General features: G+C 34.5%; 2 protein-coding genes across 5 annotated transcripts; one reads left to right on the forward strand and one right to left on the reverse strand.

The window, feature by feature from the left end:
* Positions 1-1,728: 1,728 nt before the first annotated feature.
* LOC18422016 (uncharacterized) lies at positions 1,729-14,168 on the reverse strand. Of its 3 annotated transcripts, none has more exons than XM_006827235.4 (6): positions 13,841-14,168; positions 13,480-13,575; positions 12,405-12,626; positions 11,702-11,798; positions 2,550-2,612; positions 1,729-2,132 (listed from the first exon to the last, which is right to left on the reverse strand). In XM_006827235.4, the coding sequence occupies exons 1-6, from the start codon at positions 14,123-14,125 to the stop codon at positions 1,939-1,941; spliced, it is 957 nt and encodes a 318-aa protein (XP_006827298.2). In that variant the 5' UTR covers positions 14,126-14,168; the 3' UTR covers positions 1,729-1,938. The 3 variants fall into 3 exon arrangements, with proteins under 3 accessions (XP_006827298.2, XP_088722294.1, XP_088722293.1); XM_088866168.1 differs by having other exon boundaries at positions 12,405-12,966; XM_088866167.1 differs by lacking the exon at positions 12,405-12,626.
* A 2,180-nt stretch (positions 14,169-16,348) lies between these two features.
* Positions 16,349-22,403, forward strand: LOC18422017 (uncharacterized). Of its 2 annotated transcripts, none has more exons than XM_011624087.3 (6): positions 16,349-16,659; positions 16,975-17,087; positions 19,668-19,755; positions 20,051-20,618; positions 21,274-21,346; positions 21,735-22,403. In XM_011624087.3, exons 1-6 carry the CDS (start codon positions 16,566-16,568, stop codon positions 21,882-21,884), a joined length of 1,086 nt encoding a protein of 361 aa, XP_011622389.2. In that variant the 5' UTR covers positions 16,349-16,565; the 3' UTR covers positions 21,885-22,403. The 2 variants fall into 2 exon arrangements, with proteins under 2 accessions (XP_011622389.2, XP_088722295.1); XM_088866169.1 differs by having other exon boundaries at positions 16,350-16,659; positions 19,665-19,755.
* The last annotated feature ends 549 nt before the right edge of the window (positions 22,404-22,952 follow it).

Raw genomic sequence — 22,952 nt, forward strand, 5'->3', positions numbered from 1 at the left:
TGAAAATTGACAACCCAAAAATACATTACAAAATATACTATTTCTAAAAGTTGAAACGCATTTTTTTGTCATGTCCATGCATCGATGATCAATTTGAGGATATTTGGGCATCAAAACAACCTTTCTAGTGATAATTTTGAGGTAGGCTCTAATTTGATTGTTTAGAGCCTCAATTCTATATAAACTTTTCCCTTATGGAATCATGGATTTTATCATGAGGTTGTAAGAACAACTATTCAATCAAGGATTTTTATCACTGGGTTGAAAAAGAAGAATGGGCGATTGAAAATGAGAAGTTATTAATGAAAACACAAGTTGATTGTATTAAATATGTGCTTTAGATTATAATATATGTTGCTCACGTAAGGCATTCATGTGTAAATTTTGAAAATACTCCATTTTAGAGAGATTTTAACTAGAACTTCAGTTAGGCAAATGTTTTTCAAATGGTATAATGACTCGAAGCCTTGGCGGAAAATAAATTAACATGTTGCAATTGGTTTTTTTTTTTAACGAACTCATTTAAGTTTTCAGTAAGACTAACAAAAAAAAAATATTGAGAAACATGTAGTACTTTCGAAAAAGATATCCTCCTCAGGAAAAGTACACAATAAAACGATTTACCTTTAGTACAAAAAACTCTCAATCATTTTTAGTTGTTGGACGTATAATTGAATGGGCTATAAGTGTGCTATTGACTAGAATCAAAGTCCAAAAAAAAGATTTTAAACTTTGTGACACTCCCCAAACTCTTAGATTTCATATTCTAATAGCTAGGGAGTAAATGTGATAGCCTTGCACTGAAGTTAACTGGTTTAATGATACAATTCCATTCCTTATTTCATGCATCTTCTTGTCGTTGTGGCCATTTGAACACTTTTAACACATGCATTCTCTTTTGAAAACTTTAGGTGCCTGTAACTGCACAAGTAAAATGGGAGGCCACTGGTTTAATGGTGAGATACCTGGTTCGAGCAAGATGGAGATCTAAAGGTCGAACAACAGCCACTCAAATATTGTTTATCTACCTAATGTTCAAATAAACAAAAAAAATGATCTACCCATAAAATAAGGAAAGGGAGGCTAATCTAATGTATTGGGGATGAATAGCCATTGGATTTCAATCAAATGGCTAGATCGTTGCCAGCCATCTGATTAAGATTGTATAGACAAATGTATCAATATTCCCTGAATGCCTATGAATTACACGGGTATGACCTATAAAAAAAAAAAGCAGAATGCAACAAATCAAAAAGTATGTTGTAGCAACTTCAGTAACACATCTACATGTGTCATTTTATAGCACAAGTACGTTATTTTTGTATATCAAGATTTTGGCAACAATTTGAATTGGGTACCAATCCATGTAAAACATAGAATCTAAGTGCAATTTAGCACAATTTGAGAATCCATCGTAATTTGGTAGAGAGAGAGAGAGAGAGAGAGAGAGGGGTGAAGGCGCGGAGAGAGGATTAAGTTGCTATCATGGAAGATTTTAGGTCAACCTAAACCTTGTCCTGCATCATCTTAAAAGGCGAGTTCTTTTGTGATTCTCCATACACACGATTCTTGATTTGACATCAAGGCGACAATAATGTTATGTATTAATCATTGTTTGATAAGCACAATTGTCATTAACCTCTGACATTATTCCCAAGTCAATGACATCCATTAGTCAAACATCGAATGTTGTAGTTTCCAGTCACATAAATCATATGCAAGTCAAGATATTGAAAGGTTTCCCCATCTTAAATTCTCCAATACTTTGGCTGTTCTTAAAATCAATGCATTTTCATGCATAACTAGTTTGTATCATATAAACCAATTTGTTTAAATGATGCGTCACATGTATGTATACAAATCCTTTGTCTTTCTAAGCTGAGTTACATGTGCAAAGATCAGTTATATTTTTTTTGTAAACTCTCTTCCAAGGTAATATTATTTATATGCTACTCCATACACATGGGGGCTTATAAGAGTGAGATTGGACACAAAGGTTTTATTCAAATTCAAATTAGAGAACCCAGCATTACTAATTTCCTTACCAGTATCCCTAATCAGGTGGCATCCATCAGAGATAAGCTGTTGCAGAGGATCAAGAACACCTTGTACGTATCTAAGTGATGAGCCCTCTGAAATGAAGAATAAAATGCCCAATTCAATGAAAAGTGTGCAATTGCCAAAGAAAATAAAAGATGAAGTAGTGAACAAAAGAACATATCATAAGATTAAAAAGGAAAGAATAACAACAAAGAAAACAACTCAATGAATCAATGCACAAAAAACTCCTCCTTTTTGCTGGGGCATCAAAGAAAAGTCACAAAGCAAACCAGTGGTGTACCTTCTCATTTGAAATGTTGGATGTGATTGAAATGTTGAAAAGCAGATCGAGAAGGAAATTCCAAAACACATGGGTTGGTATAAAAAGCCAGATCATAGATTAGAGATAAGGGACCGGGGATGGGGGGGGGGGGGAGAGTGATGCTCATTATTGGTTTATGTTCAAAATATCTAATTAATAAAGAGTAAAGAAGTTGAGATCACAGTACCAGGAGCAGCAACGTGTTCAACAAATATGTAACAACCACCTCTTTTTAACACCCTTTTCACCTCTGTGCATTATAGAGAAAAATATTACACAATGAGAAAGGATTTGGATTTTGATAACAACAAAAGTAAAGGGCTCAATATAGCATTCAGCAACTGAAATTAGCAGATCTCCACTGTGCACGGGAAAAGAAAACTCGGAAAACCAATATGTAAATGAAAATGTCGATCAGTCGTTATGAAGGCCCTTCCTTTAGCATAAACACAAATAAAAACACTAGGATACATGCAAAGGCATGATATAACTGCATTAAAGGAACTTCCAAATTGAAAAGTTGACAACAATGGCAATGTATGAGCTTCAAGAGCCATCTCGGGCATCAAAATATCCATATTCACCTATAATATGCCCACTAATCAAATCTGTTCTACATAAGGAGATAACTACATATGAGAGAAGACGAAGAGGAAGTAGAGTATATTAAGATAGCATAAAGTGAAGTTGTGAAACTTCCTAATATTTATGGGATTTCTAGTTTCTTCCTGTTGTATTGGAATTAGTTAAAGTCATGAGGACAGTTGCACTATTATTCATGTAATCCACTATAGTCACATCGGGTCAAACAAGCAATGTAAGATTCAGAAGCCACAACAAGGAAATTAAGTGCATGAAATTTCTTAAATTCATATCTTGGTTAAGGGAAAAAATTAATGGTTGACATCATGATATGAGTAGGGCTATTGAGCTAGTCGGCCTATGTCTAGGTTTGGGTGCTAAAAATGGACCTAGTGAGTCAAGTAATTTTTATGGTATTTTGCTTATGGTTCATCACCATCCAAACTCCATCAGACAATTATTACTGTTTAATAGTATTTGAATTTTAATATATTTTTACAAATAGGATTAACCTCAATTTTTGAGGCTGTGTGCACCTCAGTGAGGTGCATCTAGAGAAAATATAATAAATAATTCAAACACTAAAAATGACTAAATTATCCCGATTAACACTTCAGGGGTATTATAGTTATTTTATTTTATAAAAAAGCTTATATAAGGTTGCAACCTTAAACTGTAGAATTAAGGAGCACCGAAAAAATATATCATAAAAAGTTGATTTGATGTTGGAGAACCCTCTAATCGAACATCTCGACATCAAGATGTATGAATACGAAAAGAAAAAAAGATTTCGAGTCCTAAAAATAGTGTATCTTGCAACATATTATCTGGACCGTCCATTTTCAAGATCTCCAAATGTTTATATATTTACGTGATTTAAATCATTTTTGGAGTTTAAGATTTTATAATTAGAGATGAAAATAAATTATCAAGCCATCTTAAGAATTTTTTATACCAAAATTATATTTATAACAATATTTAGAGGTGCTCCTCAATTTGATTGTTTAAGGTTGCAACCTTATACAAACCACACCCCTTATTTTATGATAATTATATTTTTTATAATTTGTTTTTGTGAGAAATGCTTAGTTGCACACACACCCCAAATATCAAATAAATCGGATTTGTAGAAAATATTAAAAATAAAATCAAACACTATTGAATAATCATGGTCCATTAGTGGACTTTGGATGGTGATGAGTCATGCATGAAGTACTATAAAAATTCACCCTAGGTCTTTATAAGTATTATCCTATATATAGAGAGAGCACGTCAGCTTTGCTACCATGGGAGCATAGTGTACATTTACTCCCTCAGTCAAAAGAACTACTTGGAAAGAATTTTTCAATCCAAAATTTTGGGAACCACCTAAGAATCACTAAATAATTATTTTTAAAATAAAAAAATTGAATTTTGCATTCTTTTTTGACATGGAGATCTCGTCTTTCAAATATTCGATGGTCTTTGTTCAATCTTAGGACCTGAATTTTTTCTAGTACTTGAAGAATTCAGTTCGGAACTTTTTCTTACTAAGGTTAGTCTATGGATTGAAGAGGTTACATCCCCAAAGTTGGGGATTCTAAAATTATTCCAAAATTGGGTTTCACACGAGGAAATAAATGGATAGTGTACTCCTACGGGAGTATAAAATATTTTGATTATATATATGGGGAATGATTTCAGGTCACCATGTCATTATAATACAATGAAACCATACTGCTAAAAAACTATGTTTATGGCATTTGTATGACCCTAAATGTTGCACACACATTCTCTTCATCCTAATAATCAATCCAAAAAAACTAAAATTTAATTTGCACCTTCTTACATAATGAATCTAGACAATCTAGTTGGTGAATTTCAAGATGTAAGCCTTCACGAATTCAAAATCAAAATTTCTCTATTTTGACATGGTTAATCAATTGAAAATAAGCTATAATATAAAATAAAAAAAATCTTTTTAAGGTATAGATCTAAGCATCTCACTAAAAGGGATGGCCTATATTAATTGGGCTAAAAAAACATTTTCAAGGACGTGTTGTCAAATTTTTCCTTTTTTATAATAGTTAATTACTATTAAATGTGTGAATCTTACAACACTAAACTTGGATAGCTTAGTCGGTACATGTCTTGGCATCTCACAAGAGGTCTGGGGTTCGAGCCCCATGAATGTATGTTACTTTTTTTAACCTTGAAAAATAGAGGCAAATGTATTGTTAAAGTTTGAAGTTTGAACTTGAAGATATTTATTGAGGGAGGTACAGTAGGGGACTTGAACCTCCGACATTGCACTCAAATAGAGGTCCGACATTGCTCTCAAATAGAGTGTGGGAGGTCTAGCCAACAGGGCTTCTCAAGTTCTTTTATTATAAAAAGGTTACAATATAAAATATACAGTTTATCAAACAAGTCGTTGATTCCGACCAGTAATAGGCTCGGTTCAAGGTAATTCTAAATTTGGATCGGCGAATTTTAAAACCTGGCCAGATTAAAAGAGAGAACCCAATGATTGGACAACTGTATGGGTTAGCTTTCCTTTTTGAAAAGACAGGGATTCGATGGGTTCCAAGTTCTACACACATATTTCACTCATCTAGGTGCTCCGAAAAAATGTCCTCAAAAAATCAAAAAACAACTCACAAAAGTATGGGTCCTAGTGTGTACGCCTTCCCGGTTGTCCAATTGCCTCCTGTCCTTCAGTCGAGACCATTCATCATATACCATTCTGCACCTTGGGCAGCTCATAGTAGATAGCGCATATTTATGCTAAAAAGGAATTCAAAAAATAATTAACTGAAATACCCAGAGATATTCAGCCGTACTTTAGTCAATTTAATTTTTGGAATTATTTTTGACACATTTTTAGGTGCACATAAGTAAGGCATGCACACCTAAAAATTTCAAGAAAGTTTATTTTGAAAAATTAAAATTCAAAAAATTATACACAACTATACCCATCCATTTGTTTCCCTTCCAATCTCTAGCGTTGGGCATGTACTATCACATACAGGAGTGAGCGTTCCAAATCATAATATAGGCTGACACTATAAAGTTCGCCTACCTCTCATTTTTGATGTAATGTGTATTGTCTAAGGATCATTTTTTGCGCACACATCCACAGTTTGTTTTGCTGCATGTTAGATGTACAGTTTAGATGTGCTCAAAGCCTTTCATTTTTTTTTTGGGGAAATTTTCTTTTAGTAAAAATAGCCAAAGAAATACACCTAACACCATTTATAGATGTTTCCAAAGGAAATCAATAGGTTGGCTTTGAAAACGCCGCCATGCCTCAAATAGTTTATCCAAAAGCAACTTGCTCATAGTCTGACTTAATTATTTATTGTGTGTGTGTGTTCATGCTGCAGTAGTCTAATAGTAACCCGAGAATTTCCAGCTTCAAATTTTTTACCATAAAGTACTTTTACGAATCACAAAATTACATTAGTAATAACTTGCTTGAAAAACTTGACTTAGGATATATTATAGTTTTAAATTACTGATGAAATTAAAAAAAGATTAAAAAATTCAAAGGAATCTTTTAAAAATTGAAGTTGGTTTTAGGAGGCAGCAAAAAATACTTAAAAATCCAAAAACAACATTAGCAATAACTAGTTTGAAAATTTTCAAAAAGGATGTATTTGTAATTTTAAATTGCTTCCAAAATTCAAACATGATTAAAAATTCAAAGGAGTATTTTTCAATTTGAACTTAATTTTTGGAGCGATTTTAAACTGACAAAACTAAAAATCATTTTAAACATATAAGGTTATTTTAGGGTAAAAATTTTAGAGTAGAAAATTCTCAGTTCTCCATTAGAATTGTGCAGCCTAGAATATCCCTATCAATGTTAAAAAATGTGCCCACCTTGCTGCCTAGGCAGTCCGACAAGTCAGACACAAGGCACTGCCTCACAAATTAGGCAAAAGGTGAGGTACCAAACCGGTTGGGGCTAGTTGCCCGACTAGGCACCAACTAGGCAGCTACATCCAGGCAGGCGTCTAGGCGCCGCCTTTTGGCCTCACACGACTTGGTGGAAAATCACCCTCAATGGAGGGCAAACAACGTAATTTTCCCCTTTAAAGCGGGGAGAAAAGGGTTTTCGGAGGCATTGTAAACCCCTAAACGGATTTTGGTTGAGTTAGAGAGAGAAACACCCCAAAAACAAAAATAGTTGTGATTTTTTCAAGTTAATGACCTAATGTTTGGTTATTTCTATTTATTTTTCTTGCTTGGTTTCTTATTCTTTTTTCTTTTTTTTTTAAGATAATGTTTGGATACTTGGATTTGTACCCCATAATCCGTAGTGGGTTTTTCTTTGTGCTTAGTGGCGTTTTACTAAGTTTTGGGAAACCCAATTTATTAAAATATCTGAAACTTAATCGAAATTGTTTATTTATATTTAATTTTCCTGTTTGGTTTCAGATTCTTACATTTTTTTTTAAGTTACTTTTATTTTAAATGAGGTTTCAATTTGTTTTCACTTTTCAGGTTTTGATTAGGTGAAGATGTCTTCTTCTAGTTCTAGCAAACAAAGTAATCCACGGTGGAAATACGGCATGTGCCCTAATCTCAATGATAAGAATTGTGTGGAGAGCAAATTTTGTAAAAAGAAATACAATGGCGACATTAATAGAATGAAGAAACATTTAGCCAGTATGAGAGGGGATGTGGCCTCATGTACCCAAGTCTCTGCAGATGTTAGGAGATGTTGGATTATCTAGAAAGGGTCAGAAACAAGAAGGAAGCGGCAAAGAAAAAACTTGTAGATATCACTATGTCAGTTGATATTTGGGGACGATGAATTAGCTCAAGAATGGGGCTCTATTAATACACCTTTGGATATTGGGCAGAGAAGACCTAAAGCAAGGGGACCTATGGATTCTTATTTTCCATCCCCTGCTCTGAGATTGCAATTCGTGAAAAGGGGCAGACAACTATAGAAAACAAGTACAAAAACGAATAAAAAGAAAATGTCGATCAATATGTTTCAAGATGGATCTATCAAGGGGGCATCTCATTCAATGCCACTAGTTTGAAGAGCTTCCAGATCATGATGGAAGAAGTGGGGCAATATGCACCAGGATATAAAGCGCCATCACAATATCAACTCAAAGAGCCCTTCCTTAAAAAAGAAGTGGAATTCACTAGTGAATATTTCAAGACTCATAGGGACGCAGGGGGTAGATATGGAGTCATTATAATGACTGACTTATGGACCGATAGAAGGTATAGGAGCATTATGAATTTGTTGGTAAATTGTAATGGAGACAATGTTTCTAAGGTCCATTGATGCGTCGGACAAGATACATGATGCATATTTCATTCTTGGTTTGGTAGAAAAATGCATCAAGGAAGTGGGAGAGAGCCATGTAGTTCAGGTGGTTACAAACATGGTTGCAGCCAACATGGCAGCTGATAGAATGTTGGCGGCAAACAAGCCACACATCTTTTGGACACCATATGCAGCTTATTGTATCGACCGCATGCTTAAGGCAATAAGTAAGAAAAAAGACGTGGCCAGTACTATAGATAAAGCAAGAGCCATCACAATATTCATATACAACCACACCTACGTGTTGGCCATGATGAGGAAGTTCACTAGGGAATTGGTGAGGCCTGGAGTTAAAAGATTTGCCACCTCCTTTTTGTGTTTGCATTCTATTATAATAGCAAAAGCGCAAGCTGAGGGAGATGTTTGTATCTCAAGAATGGGTTGAATGCAAGTGGTCCAATACAATTGGTGGTTGGTGGCTGATCTAGTTTTAGCACCAGCCTTTTGGAATGGGGTTTACTTGCATCCTCGCGGCCTTTGAACCTTTAGTTAAGGTTTTGCACCTTGTTCATAGTAAGAAAGAGCCAGCTATGGGTCATATATACCAGGCATTGCAGGTTGCGAAGGAGAAGATTAAGAAGAATTTTGATTATAATGAAAAAACATATTCTCCAATTTTGAAGATAGTTGAAGATAAATGGGTCTGCCAGTTAGAGAGGCCCTTTCACCTAGCAGGGTATTATTTTAACCCTGCTTATTTCTATGAAAACCCAAATATTGATACTCGGTGATGCTTTATGTTCGCAATCAACAAGTGTTTAATAAAACTCATCCCTAGTATAGAAGAACAAGATCAAGTGTCAAGAGACTTAGATAAGTACAGATAATCAATTGCGACACTTGGTACTGAATTAGCGGTAAGGCAAAGGAAGACACTCTTTCCCGGTAAGTTTCAATTTTGTCTTTTCATGGTGAATTTGTTATTTGAGTACTTTGTTGGTTTGTTCTAGCAGTCTATGTAGAACTTATAATACCTATTTATATAGATTTCTTCTCTATTTATTTTGAGGGTTTATGGTGTGCCAATCATGGTCAAAGCCCTAGGCACTTACAAAAGATGGCCATGCGCAATTTGAGCTTGACATGCACCTCATCTGGTTGCGAGCGCAACTTCAGTGCTTTGGTGGTGGTCACAGTGGTCCTAGTGGACAGCGAGACATTGTTGGTGATGATGAAACTCATTTACCAAACTGAGTTCGTTATCATCACATATTTACATGATCACATCTGATATAATGTTGGGACTTCGGAGTATGGTGTTGGGACTTTTTTTTTTGTGTTCATTGTTTCACTTGGCTATGATGAACTAATAATGTGGAATGATGATTTTTGGTAATGGGTATTACCAGTGGCACCTTTTTCTTTTTCCTTTTATTTGAGTTTTAGACTTCTACCAATTTAATGGCAATTTTATTTGATATTTGACAATTGATATTTGATAATATGTATGAAATATGGTGTATCCGCTACTTAGATAATGTGTTTCACTAGTATTTCTAAAAAACTACAGTTTCGGAGATAATTTAGAGGCAACCAAACCCCTCTTTATAGCTCCCCTAGGGACTAGACCCTTAAGTTTCCTAGAAGGCAGTCTAGTGAACTAGGTCATGAGTCATGAGTCAAACAACAAGCAATGAGTGAGTGATTATGACATTTTTTTATTTTTTATTTGATAATGTTAACTGCGACTGATTATGACATTGACAGTGGTTATGAATTATGAAGCATCATAAGGGTCAAAAAATTTTGACCAGTAAATATAATGTGGTAATCTTTCAGATATGATTCACTGGTTTGTCTTTTTTTCCTATTTTTTCTATGTAAATTGATTCATTAGTTTCTCGTGGTGCCCATGCAATGGCAAGGGCGAGGACCCAGTTATAGGGCCCATTGACCTTGTAGTTATGATAGAAAAATATCTTTCAAGCATTCTTTCAATAGAGTCTAAACAATAACAACAATACAACAAATGCAAATGTTGAAGACCAAGTGTTTTGGAGTAATCATTAAATACTACAAGTCTATTATTTTGTCAATCATCTTTTGCTGACAACTTGCAAAATGAATTGCTATTATTTTATTACTACATCCAGTCAAGTTGAATTGCATAAAGTGCTCGACACAATCATCAAAGCTTCACATACTATTGATGAGTCCAATCAGCAATGTTGAACAAGGCAGATGTGGTATATTTCAGAATTAAGGATGCAGCAAGAAGAATAATTTGCATTAGGCTTAATAAATACAACTATCGAACAAATTGATTCATGTAGTCGTTCACTCGTTTGTCACATTTTGATTTTATAAATCGACACCATTCTTCTACCATTTCACACCTACGCCCGAAGCTTCGGAGTGTGAAACAAAGAAATGAGATGCTATGAGAGGGGTTCACTATATTATACTTCTCAAAATAAACAGCACAAATTTTTCGAAAAGTGAAATGAGTTACATGCTATTGAAAACACACATGATGAATGTTATTTTCAATAAAATTAAACCCAATCTTCACTATGGAATTCTGTCCTTCGTGGATTTATAATTTGAACAGAGCTCAAATAACTTAGTGTAGTTTAGCACCTACATAAGAATTAGAAGCATTCCTATTATATATTAATCGTCGAGGAAAGTGACCAACATTTCACTGAACATGATGCATTCTGAAGAAATTTCGCCAGTTCAATTTCCTATCAACAACTTATGCTACCCAAAGTTGCACATCAATTCTTTCAAGGTATTCATCATAATATAACCATTTCATCTTCATACTAATTTTGGTCAGCCTCGAAAACCACTGGCTACAAATTTTTGTTAATGGACCATCTTTCTTTTATTTATTAATCGTCGAGGAAAGTAGCCAACATTTCACTGAACATGATGCATTCTGAAGAAATTTCACCAGTTCAATTTCCTATCAACAACTTGTGCTACCCAAAGTTTCACATCAACTCTTTCAAGGTATTCATCATAATATAACCATTTCATCTTCATACTAATTTTGGTCAGCCTCGAAAACCACCGGCTACAAATTTTTGTTAATGGGCCATCTTTCTTTTATACAAAGATTTAATCTTTACAGCTCACTTAAAATGTTAGACATAAACAAATAGAGGTCAACAGATTCTTGAGAAAAGGGGCTAAAATTTGAAGGTGTAAACTCTATATTTCTCAGAAAATTGGCACAATCATAACAATGCAAGGAAAACCTCTTTCTTGTTTTCATAAGGTAGATTTTCTTTACTATCCTCTGATGAAATAAAATCCATGCTTCAGTACATTAAATATCTTAGATGTAGGCTCCACGCGAATACCAATAGCAAAAGATACATTTGACAAAATTCCAGAGAATTCAGAATTCAACCTCGAGGCAACATGAGTCCTATACATATTCCAAAAATAGAGAAAGCCAGATATGAATCTAATACCTCTTAATGCCATTGCGACATCCTTGACAGAACATAATACAAGCGTTCCAACAACTATATCCATGCTCGCATCTGGTGCCGGCAAAGCCTCCCCTACCTTCAAATCAATTACGGATCAAATCTGTTTATCAAAAGAACTGCCGTATAGATGTATACAAAAATATTAAGCATAATGGTCTAGCATCTTGAAGTCCAACGAATACAAATCGCACGACAAACCACTAGAACAAGAATGGCAACAGTATCAAGGTGTTGTGCTTTTCTTTTTTATCCCCAAATGGTTAAGTAGGGATTCAAAACATGGATCATGGTCATGCAGCCCCTTACACCCTAAACACTATGCCCATGTGTTAAGCCACAATGGTGTCACAATTGATCAATGTACCGATCAACAGAAAAGGGGTTATTGCAAGGCATGACCAAACAAAAAACCATGTTCTTTTACTGATTTTGCAGAGATGAAACAAAAGAATAAGAACAAGACAATTGGTATCCAAAGAAAACGAAGAGAGAGATAGAATAAATGGGAAAAGACAACATCCTTTTCATAGAAATTTGCATTCAGAGGTAGCATGAGCAAATCATATGCCTAAGAGCCACAACATTGTAATAAGCTTCAAATCCATGAAGTCAGAAACCTATGCTAGAATGGTGACTATAATGTAATATCAAACTCTGAATAGCACCTAAAGATCAAACTTACCCCTTGCATGAAATCAAAATTTGTTGATGGTAAACCAGCATTTAGAGCGGCATTTCGTGCATATTTCTCCATGTGCATGTTTGGATCAACCCCAAGAACATGTATATTGGAGGAAGTAGCATAATATTTGAAGTTTGGACCAGTTCCAACCCCCAGTTCCAACACTTGGGTGCCATGGTCACCTTTCAAATAGCTGAACAGCTGTTCTTTATAGCCTGCAACCTTTCTTAAAAGCACCACAAACTAGAGCTCAATGAGAAGTGAAAAATTCCGAGATTGACAATAATTCTTATAGGCACGATGAATTAGAGCTCAACGGGAAGCAGAAAGCTTAGAGATTGACAATAGTTTAGGACATGAAAAGTATGAAGTTTTTGTGAGAATAATGAACAGGTGGCCCTAAAGGATAGAAGATTAAGACCCCAACGAGAAACCAGAGCCTAAATTGGAAATTAAGCAAGAACAACAACATTTCTAACAAATATAGAAGCAAACCCGTCAATCACAAAATAATATGGCAATAAAGATTGGATGATTAAAACCCCTTATGAGAGAATAAAACCTGCATTTAAAATCAACAGTTGCTTCATAAGGAAAAACAATGATTATTTTATGGAATGAATAAGCAAACTGGTTAATTGTGCAATAATATGGCAATAAAAGTTAGATGATTATGACCCATATGAGAAATCAGAGTCCTCATTTGAAATCAAAGGTTGCTTCATAAGGAAAATGACAATTATCATGAGGAACACATAAACACCAGATAATTGCACAATAATATAATTAAAGATACACCCAAATAAGTTTAGAAAAAAAATAAACCAACAAATGAAAGGTATAGATTGATAAAAATTTTGAACCATAATATAATAAAATATGCGTACAAGAGTGAGAAAAAATACAACCAACAATAAATGAATGGTATAAATTGAAAAGGTACAAAAAAAAATTCACAATAATATAATGCAAGATACAAGTAAGAGTTAAAAAAAAATCTCATCAATTAATGAAAGGTGTAAAGTGATAAAACCTAAAAGAAGTAGAAGTGGTATTTGGCTATGAGGCCACAAACCTCCGGCTCATAAGATTTCAGGACTTGATCCATGGCGATCGCATAGAACTCCTCATACCAATCTGACTTTGGAGGATGAATCTTGTTTAATATGACCTACACTTAAAGCCTTCTGGTTTTCAGGAATCGAGTTTTCATAGATCACCACAGAACAATTCTATACTTTATATCATGAAGCAAGAAGATGGGACCAGTAGAAATGACCTAAATTGTGAAAATCAAGAGGAAAATCTGTATACCCACAAACAAATTTTCAAGTATCAAGCATCAAACTACCCAAAATATAAGCCATCAATCATTTATGTACATGAATATACAAAGGCCTCTCTACAAAATTCCATGTGACACTCTCTTTCTCTACCTTAGAAGTCGACTCGGAACTGATCGATGATGACTGTGCATTCTCAGGAAAGTTAAGCAGCAATCCAGACCCAAGAGCACCAAGAAAATCCCGTCTCCTGCAATTGCAGAGCTTACAGGCTTCATGTGAATTTCTAGAGAGAGAGAGCACCAATTTTCGAGGATTTCTCACTCTACTTGTTTTGGAGGGAACCAGCCTTCTCCCTCCATTTTCGAAATCAAATAGTTTGGAGGAGGAAAAATCGCCTGCAACTTGAAGGAGAAGCCCCTTTGATTTTCCCCCCATGTTTTCAAATTACTGGATTTCCTCTCTATCCAGAGAAGTAAAGGGAGTGACTTTAAAAGCTCTCAAAGTTGAGGCACCAAAAGGAACATACTTGAGCTTTTGAGGCAACAAAAAGAGCTTTTGCTTTGCAGATAAGTCCAGTTTATATAATCAGGTAAGAAAAAATGAATTTTAATTTTATCTATTTTCTTATACATTAGATTAAGCCCAAAATTAGTATCAAACCCTGCATATGCTTTAAACCTTGGTACATCTATAAAAAGTATTTAAAATAAAAAAACTGGTCTGATTACCCCTACCAGTATGAGGGTGGTTTGATAATTTTATTTATTTTAAAAATAATTTAATATTTATATGATGGTGAAAAAGGTCAAATTTTAACTTATTCTAATGTATAAAAAATATATAAAACTAAAATAAGATTTATATTCTCGAATGATGATAGTTGATTGTATATGAAATATATAGGACAAATTTTAAATGTCAAAAATAAAAGGGTGTGGTTCACATAAGGTTGTAATTTTAAACGATCAAAGTAAGGTTAAACGATCAAAGTAAGGTGCACCATCAAATTTTATTAGAAGATATAATTTTGGTGTCGAAAGCTTTTAGGATGGCTTGAGAATCCATTTTCATCTTTAATTATAAAATTTTGGATCCCAAAAATGTTTCAAATTAAGTAGATATATAAACAAATAAAATCTTGAAAATGGACAGTCCAGGTAATATGTTGAAGGACACAATATTTGAGACTCATAAATTTTTTTTATATATTTCAATGTCGAGATAATCAATTATAGGGTTTTTCAACTTCAAAATAACCTTCTACAATGGATTTCTTAGCCACATTTTAGGGTTACAACCTTATATAAACATTTTTTAAATTAAAATAAGAGTTATACACAAATTTCCCAAAATTTAGATATTTTTTATGAAAAATAACAAATACGAAGTACTATACCTGTAATAAACTTAACAACTTAAGTATGCTCCCTCGTGGGAGCATAGTGTACATCTACTCCCTTGGAATACCTATTTGGGAAAAAAATTTATAAAAATAATTGAGAACTATTTAAGATTCACTATTGATTATTCTCAAAATAAAATATCTCAAAGTTTAGTTTTCACTCAGATTCAATTCAATCCTGAATTATTATCTATTTAAGTGCATAAAAGGTACAATTAAAAATTTATTTATTGAAAGGGTTAAACCCCCTCAATTTAAGGCCCAATGGGGTTTTACTTGGAGGAGTAAATGATCACCATACTCACGCACGTATGGCTTAACTGCAATATATGTTTAATTTTGGAGGAAGGACAAGGACGGGAGGGACCATGTCTTGGAAACGCTCTTAAATTTCTTACACAATGGTGGATAACTCGTGTTATCTCAGTATAACACCCTACCCTATAGCATGGCCCTCAGGGCGAGCCATTTGTTTCATTTATGTTTATAAAGCGATCATTTATATTTTGTACATAAAGATTACAAATGTAAGGTAAGTTTGAACATGTGTATGATTTACATTTATGTTTATAAAGCAATTATTTATCTTTTGTATATAAAGGTTACAAATGTAATGTAAGTTTGAACATGTGTATGACTTACTGAAACTAGTAAGAAAATATTTTTTTGTGAGTTTTTTAAGTGTGTATTACTTTTATCATACAAAGCGGACATCACATATTATGTAGAAACTTCCATTACTCAGTGGATACATAAACCAAAAAAGAAAATATTTTCCATGAGCTTTTGATGTGTGTTACGTCGTTACGGATTGTCTATAAAGATACCATTTATCTTTTATATAAGAAGGTCACAATTATTTTCAATCATTAGATGTCAAATTGAATGGCTTGAGATGAGTATCAAAGTTCGATAATATTTTTTGGACCTGTGTCTAATCAATTAAACTTTTATAAACGATCATTTTGAAATATAAAGAACAAAAATGATTGTGACCTTCCTGTACAAAAGATAAATGTTCTATCCATGCACTGGCCAATTTTTGTTTTAGTCGGTTTTGGTTATCCGGCCAAATAATATAAAAAAATTCAAAAAACATTATATAAAATCCTTAAAAATAAGGGATTTATTTTTATAATATCCCATCTCTTAAAAAAATAAAAAATACAAATCGATTTTTTAAAAATCTACTATTTTTACTAATTTTCAAGTTTATTTGGATGTCACTTATTTAATCATATTTTAAATATACTTTTTAGTCCTCTCGGCCCACTTCTTGCCTCGAAATAACTTCTATATTGTTGAAAGCTTTCCCTCTTCAGGCGCCATTCCTCTTCTCTCTCTCCTACCGTCTAGCGCACTCCACGTTTTCCGAAACCTCTTTCTATTGTTTTCTCTCTCCTCACCATTCTCTCTCCACTATTTGTTTGAAATCCTCTGTTCTCCCCCTCCCTATCTTCACTTGCTGGGAAAATGACGGACCTCGACTGTTCTATGCCGTGGTTCTGGATTTTTCTAGGTTTTCCTCGCAATGGAGAAATCCAAATCCCAGACCCAGCTCTTAACGGTATTTATCAGACTATCATTTAACTTTTTATCATTTTATTATGGTTTCTTTTTGGACCTTTTCCCCTTTTTTATCTTTGTTTTCTAATGATTCATGCTATTATGGTAATCTGAAAATTATTGAGTCGAAACGCAATTTAACTTTGCTTTCCCTTGGATTTTTTTATTTATTTTTACTCTATTAATTTTTTCTTACCGTTCTTCTTTTCCATCCTTTTTCTTTAATGAGATATGCTCTCTTTTCATGTTTGATTTAATGGGCATAAATTATTTCTCTTAGTTCTTTGAAACTTTTTGGTTTCCTCTATTTTTGAAGATTTGATTCTTAAGGCTCATCATTATTATTCCGAGAGCACATGCGATGACTTCAAAGAGAAAGAAAAGCTATTCTTGAAGGAGATGGAAGATGTTACTGGCAAATGCAAAGGGGTAAATTCCTTATATATATATATATATATATAATCAAGTTAAGCTTGCCTTGTATTGTTCTACAACTGTGCTTACTTAGGTTACTTCAAATTTAGTTGGGGGATTTAAATTTTAATGGGTTCCTTAGTAGTTATGAGTGAGCCGATTGATAGATACATGCATAATTATTTATGATGATCATAAATGACATGTTCGATGCGTGCTCATCATTCTAATAAAGGACCCATTGCTTTGTGCCTTTCTTTTCATGATTAGTAATGCTTTATGCAAGATTTAGCACACTAGTTGTTTCTTTAGGAAACTAATGTGAGAAAAGGAATTAGGAAGCTTTGCTATAGGTTTAGTTTATAGATTCATAGGGGTGTAGGAAACTCTGAATTCATATACAGGGAATTTTGGGGATCTTGGCGCATTAGTTACCCAGTAATTGTGGGCTTTTTTTATTCTTTGTAGTACGTATATCAGACTTCTACTACGGTCTATGCCAAATGAAATCCATAAAGGCATTGTCTTTACAGTTATCGACTTAATCAGTTAATCATATGATCCTTACAACAATAATTGACTTATGATGTTGTACTTATCTGTCACGTTTATATTAGGTAAATCAATGTTCTAAAATACGGCTTGGGCAACTTACTCAGTATCCGCCGTGAGCTGAGGTACTTGGGTGAGTCGACTTTGATTCGCCATATCACCGTCGATACATTAAAAAAACCTAAAAAATATGGAAAAATAAACCAAAATTGAAAATGTCCAAAAAATAAAGTTAAAACATATAATGAACAAAGAAAAGTGCATACCAGTGGACTAACAATTAAGTAATGTTATTGGCTGGACTAACAATTAAGTAATGTTATTGGCTTCAAAAAATCAGAAAATCTGAAAAAGAAAAGAGAAATTCATAAAATGGAAAAGTCTAAAAAAATCATAAAAAAATGAGAGTACATAGAAATGAACTATAAATGAGTTCTATTTGATTTAGTAAAAAATAAATCTATTTTATGATTTAAATTGAAAAAGGAAACATACTCAAACTTTTAATGCGAATCAATGGCCCATTGCCTCAAATCCTCATCAAAGCTTCATTATAACCCGAATCAAAACCCCAAAACCAGTTTTGGGTTTTGAGATCATATCTAGAATATTTATGCTTTTGGAAAATTCTAATGAATAGTATATATCCGAATTGCAAATCTCAAGGTACTTTTTTTTCCCCCCCCTTAAATAAAAGCCTATGGTAGGATCAAGAACACAAAAATAGGCTTAGGGATTTAATTTCATCAAATATTAGCTACCGACGCAAAGAAATTACAATTTTTAAACACCGGTAAAGAAAATGGCCGATGTTTTAATCTAAAAAATTCTCAAGTCCAACTTTGTTTTTCTAAATCATTATCATCATCCAAGACTTATCCTAATTATTTGGGGTCGGCTATATAAATATTGTTCCTCTATTCTTCTCTATCAAAGACCATACCCTTAGGAAGACCAAATGTCATAGGTTCAGGATTCATGATAAGATGTGAATATTTTTTTATTTTTTTTATTTTAAATATAATGTTTTTAACAGCTAGAAGCTAGATCATGCTAAAATCAATGTTCAGAAAGACAGAGATGGCTGCTTTTTGTGTGGGGGGGATGGGGGCGCTTTATGTTTTTTGTGTGTGAGGCCTCACATGAAATACTCAAATATCATAGTCTTTTTTCCTCATCTTATATGTAGAATAAGAGAGATAGAGCTTATGGATCCGTGTTTGTGAGACGTATTGAACACTTGGAGAATGTTCATTTTGAGAGAGAAAGAAGAGAGGGGGGGACCTCGCATCGAACACTTGGAGTTCATCTTCTTCTTACATGTAAAGAGAGAGCATATGGGTTCATGTGTATCTTTGTATGTATATGTGTGGATGTTTGTGTGATCTTCTTACATGTAAAGAGAGAGCATATGGGTCCATGTGTATCTTTGTATGTATATGTGTGAATGTTTGTGTGTGAGAGAGAGAGAGACCTCACATTGAGCACTTGGAGGCCATCTTCTTCTTCTTCCTATATGTAAAGAGGAAGCACATGGTGCCAAGAGAGAGAGCCCGTGGGGGGGGGGGGGGGGGGGGGGGGGGGGTGCCCACCTAGGCCCATGTTAGGCATTTTTTTGTCCTGTTTGCCTAGGCGGCTGGGTTGCCGAATTTTGGAACATTGGCTAAAAATCTAATTAAGCATGAAAGTTTGGCTCAAATGGGCAATACCAAGGCCCTAAATCAAAGAAATAAAGAAAAAAAAGGGGTTAGCAAAGTGAACCTACTGTAGGGTAGCAAATTGGACGAGTCGTGCCCTAGTTGCTACAGTACTCACCTGAGTATTGTCAATGTTTTCAACATGTTGCATTATGTACCCTATTCCAGACTCGGCAGGAGTGATCTACCAACACCTGCTGAGTCTAGACCGAAATCTGGTCTTGAGCAGGTATGTGTTGGTCGTTTCCATTTTGAGCCTTGGTATTGAAACAACATTCTGGTTAGAAGACATTGGCTGATATTGTCACTTATGTATCATACTGCTTTGGTTTTTGTGTATTAGCAGAAGGATCCTGTTCTTCAAGACCCTTGTCCATCTAGCTCATCCCCATGGAAGAGAACTGGTTTAGTTGATGAGAGTCATTTACAAGAAGGTAATTTTTTTTTGGGGAAGTATACCATTGTCCAAATGGACTAAGTTATATTCATTGTCCATTACATCATGACCACCTATTGAAATGATGGGTGATGATGGACAGTGTCGGACTTGGCATTGTGGTCAAGTTTCTTTCTATTGATTCCTATGCTTTCACCATCACCGTTCATCACTGCAATGAACAGTAACAGTATAGCACAATGTAGTCTCATATCCATTCCGATTATAGCACAGCTTTAGTTGGTTATTTGGCAAAAATATTGAGGCACTGAAACATGTTTTTGTTGCATCAGCATGTGAGGGTTTGGATGAAATGCCTCAAGTAGATCCTGAAGATGTTGAGGCATTGAAACATGTTCTTGTTGCATCAGCTTGTGAGGGTTTGGATGAAATGGCTCAAGTAGATCATCAAGATGATCCTATAAATCTTAGGCAGCAGGTCTCTGGTCTATGTTTGATGGAAGGCATACATGACACTTGCATAGTCATGTCAAGCAGCTCTGATGATAACTCTGAACCGGAAATCCTCAAGCCCAATGAACACATGGAGCCCGCCATTGTTAATGGAGGTTTTGAATCTGCAACCCTTAAGCCCAATGATCAACTTGAACCCAGTTATTATGATAACTCCACTGAACACAATGGATCCAATTCTGAACCCAAAACTCACAAGTCCGATGAACACATTGAATCTGAACACATTGAATCCAATCATGTCGATACGGATTCTGTGGTACGTATACCAATCAAGACAAGAAAATGTGATAAGTTACCCAAAAATGACTTGGAAAGCCAAGATCAAGGGCAGCAATCTGCTGGTTCTAGGAAGTATGCTTTGAGACATCGCCCTTTTGAGCATTGGTAAGTTACCAATGAATCTCTGAATCTCTCTCTCTCACACACACACACATGCACGTGCGGGGGATGCTTTGCTGCGTTTTAGAATTTTATAGTGATTTCCTTATTTGGGCAACTAGTGTGTGACTCAAGTTAATGCTGGTGTACACAGACTGATGTTAATGCTAATCCTTTCCTAAAACATTATCTTGAATAGACAGTTCAACTGGATCTCCTATCATCAAAATCTGCTCAAAATAACAATCTGGACTATTAGAGAGCAATACGCGCATCTTAGTTTTGACCATGCTGGCAACAATAATCAGATATTTGGCTTCTTAATAGTTGTGAATATTGCCTTCTTGGTGTGTAAATTGGATTTCAAGAAGCAAAACAACTTAGTAATTTTTTGTGCCATATCAGCCCCTCTGAAAAGCCAAGTTAGTTAAAATATGTTTTTCTTTATTTTGTTTAAATTATTTAGACTCTTCCTTTTTTTCTTGGTGTTTCCGTTATTGGTCATCCCTGATGATTCGTAAGATGAGCTAGGCTGCTAGGCCTTTGAAAATCTCTCAAGATATCAACTCATGAGAAATTCTCCTATCCAAGATACAACTTTTCGTTTCTACTTGTCTTAATTGTAACAATGAATTGTTTTTTTGTTTTTGCTGATTTGCAGCACAGAAAGCGCAGAACCTTCTAAAAGGCGTAAAATAGGTCCTTGGACTGCAAAGGAGGAAGAAGTATTGAAGGTATGTAAAACCATAGGTCTTTGAACTGCTAAGGTTTCTCCAGGAGTTTCTTTCTAGATAGTATTAATGTTTTAGTGCATTCAATCACTGAAGGAATAGAAGTTGGTGGCCTATTTCCACAATTTATGGCTGAAGGATTTTTGGAATCTTTAGCTGTGTGTGTGTGTGTGAGAGAGAGAGAGAGAGAGATATCAGGTTGTGTTTGTGTAAATTGGTTTTGGGTGTTAAAGCTACATGAACTGTGTTTCTCATAGTTTTGTAATATATAGTTCATTGGAGATGATAAGAAGAATGTTAGATATGACTACGGTTCATAGTTTTGTAATATGTGGTTCATTGGAGATAATAAGAGGAATATCAGCCTTGATTATAATTCTTGCTGGTGCAGGAGGGAGTAAAGTTAATGTCAGAAGATAACAAGTGTATTCCATGGAAACGGATTTTGGCTTTTGGTCGTGATGCGTTTAATGCGGCTCGCACGACAATCGACCTGAAGGATAAATGGGTAAATATTTCCAAAAAAGAAAGAAAAAAATGAGAGCATGAGGGTCTGATAATAGAAAAGCTCCTTGTCTATATTCTCATTTGAGTGAAGGGGCACTTCTTGTTTTTTGTATGTACTGCCCATTTTGTACAGGGGGCAGCATTTTTGTTGACGCCTCTACTACATGACTTTGTAGCTTGGCACTTTCTGTTTCCTCAGATGCATACTGCCCATTGTGTACATGGGGCATTATTTTTGTGAACACCCTTACTACAGTTAAATATAGTGAAGAATTCATCTCCTTCCGCAATCCAGACTTGATCCTGAACGAAGGTCCAGCTTCGTGAAGTACTTTGCCTGATCGATCAAAGAAGTCTGCCAACAAAGAGTGTGTTTTGAAATCTGGTACTTTTTCTTTCTATATGGTCTCTCGCTCTTACTTTTCCATTGTAGTTTCATTCAATTCAATGGGATCAATCTCTTGCCAAGATCAAACATGGGTCTGATGAAAGCTTGTACTTTTGTATTCTCTCTCTCTGTCTTTTCTATGCGAGATGGGTACATTTTTTTTTATGTGCTTTTGGAAAGCTTGTACTTTGTATACTCCATCTAAGGGTATTTTTGAGGCCCAAATTTTGGGGATGTAACTTCTTCAACCTAGAGATTATGCTCAAGATAAAAAGAAAAAACTGCAAAGGTTTATGGTGCAGTAGTCGCTATATACTCACCAGAGGATATTTTTTGAATTACTAGATGATTCAACAGTTAGATCTCACTTTCCAATATTGGGATATTATTGTTTTCGAGCTCATAGATATTGAGATATGAATTTTTCAATTTTTTTTTGAGGTTAGCCTTTAGGTTGCCAAAGTTACATCCCCAAAATTTGGGGTCTTAAAAATACTCTTAGATTGTACTTTACTAGACTGGAGCATTAAATCTTGGGATTGTCTACCAAGAGAGTATTTATCTTTTGTGTATGAGGTCACAATCATTTATGTCTCTTAAATTTCAAATTCGGTAGTTAAAAATGGGTAGTTATAGAAAATGATTTAATGCAACGGTTATATAGTAGTATAATACAATCACACCTCTAGAAAATTATATTTTTGGTATTTGTAT

The sequence above is a fragment of the Amborella trichopoda genome, chromosome 4 (genome assembly GCF_054954075.1).
Source record: "Amborella trichopoda isolate Santa Cruz 75 chromosome 4, AtrichopodaSantaCruz75HAP2 v2.0, whole genome shotgun sequence".
Taxonomy (NCBI): domain Eukaryota; kingdom Viridiplantae; phylum Streptophyta; class Magnoliopsida; order Amborellales; family Amborellaceae; genus Amborella; species Amborella trichopoda.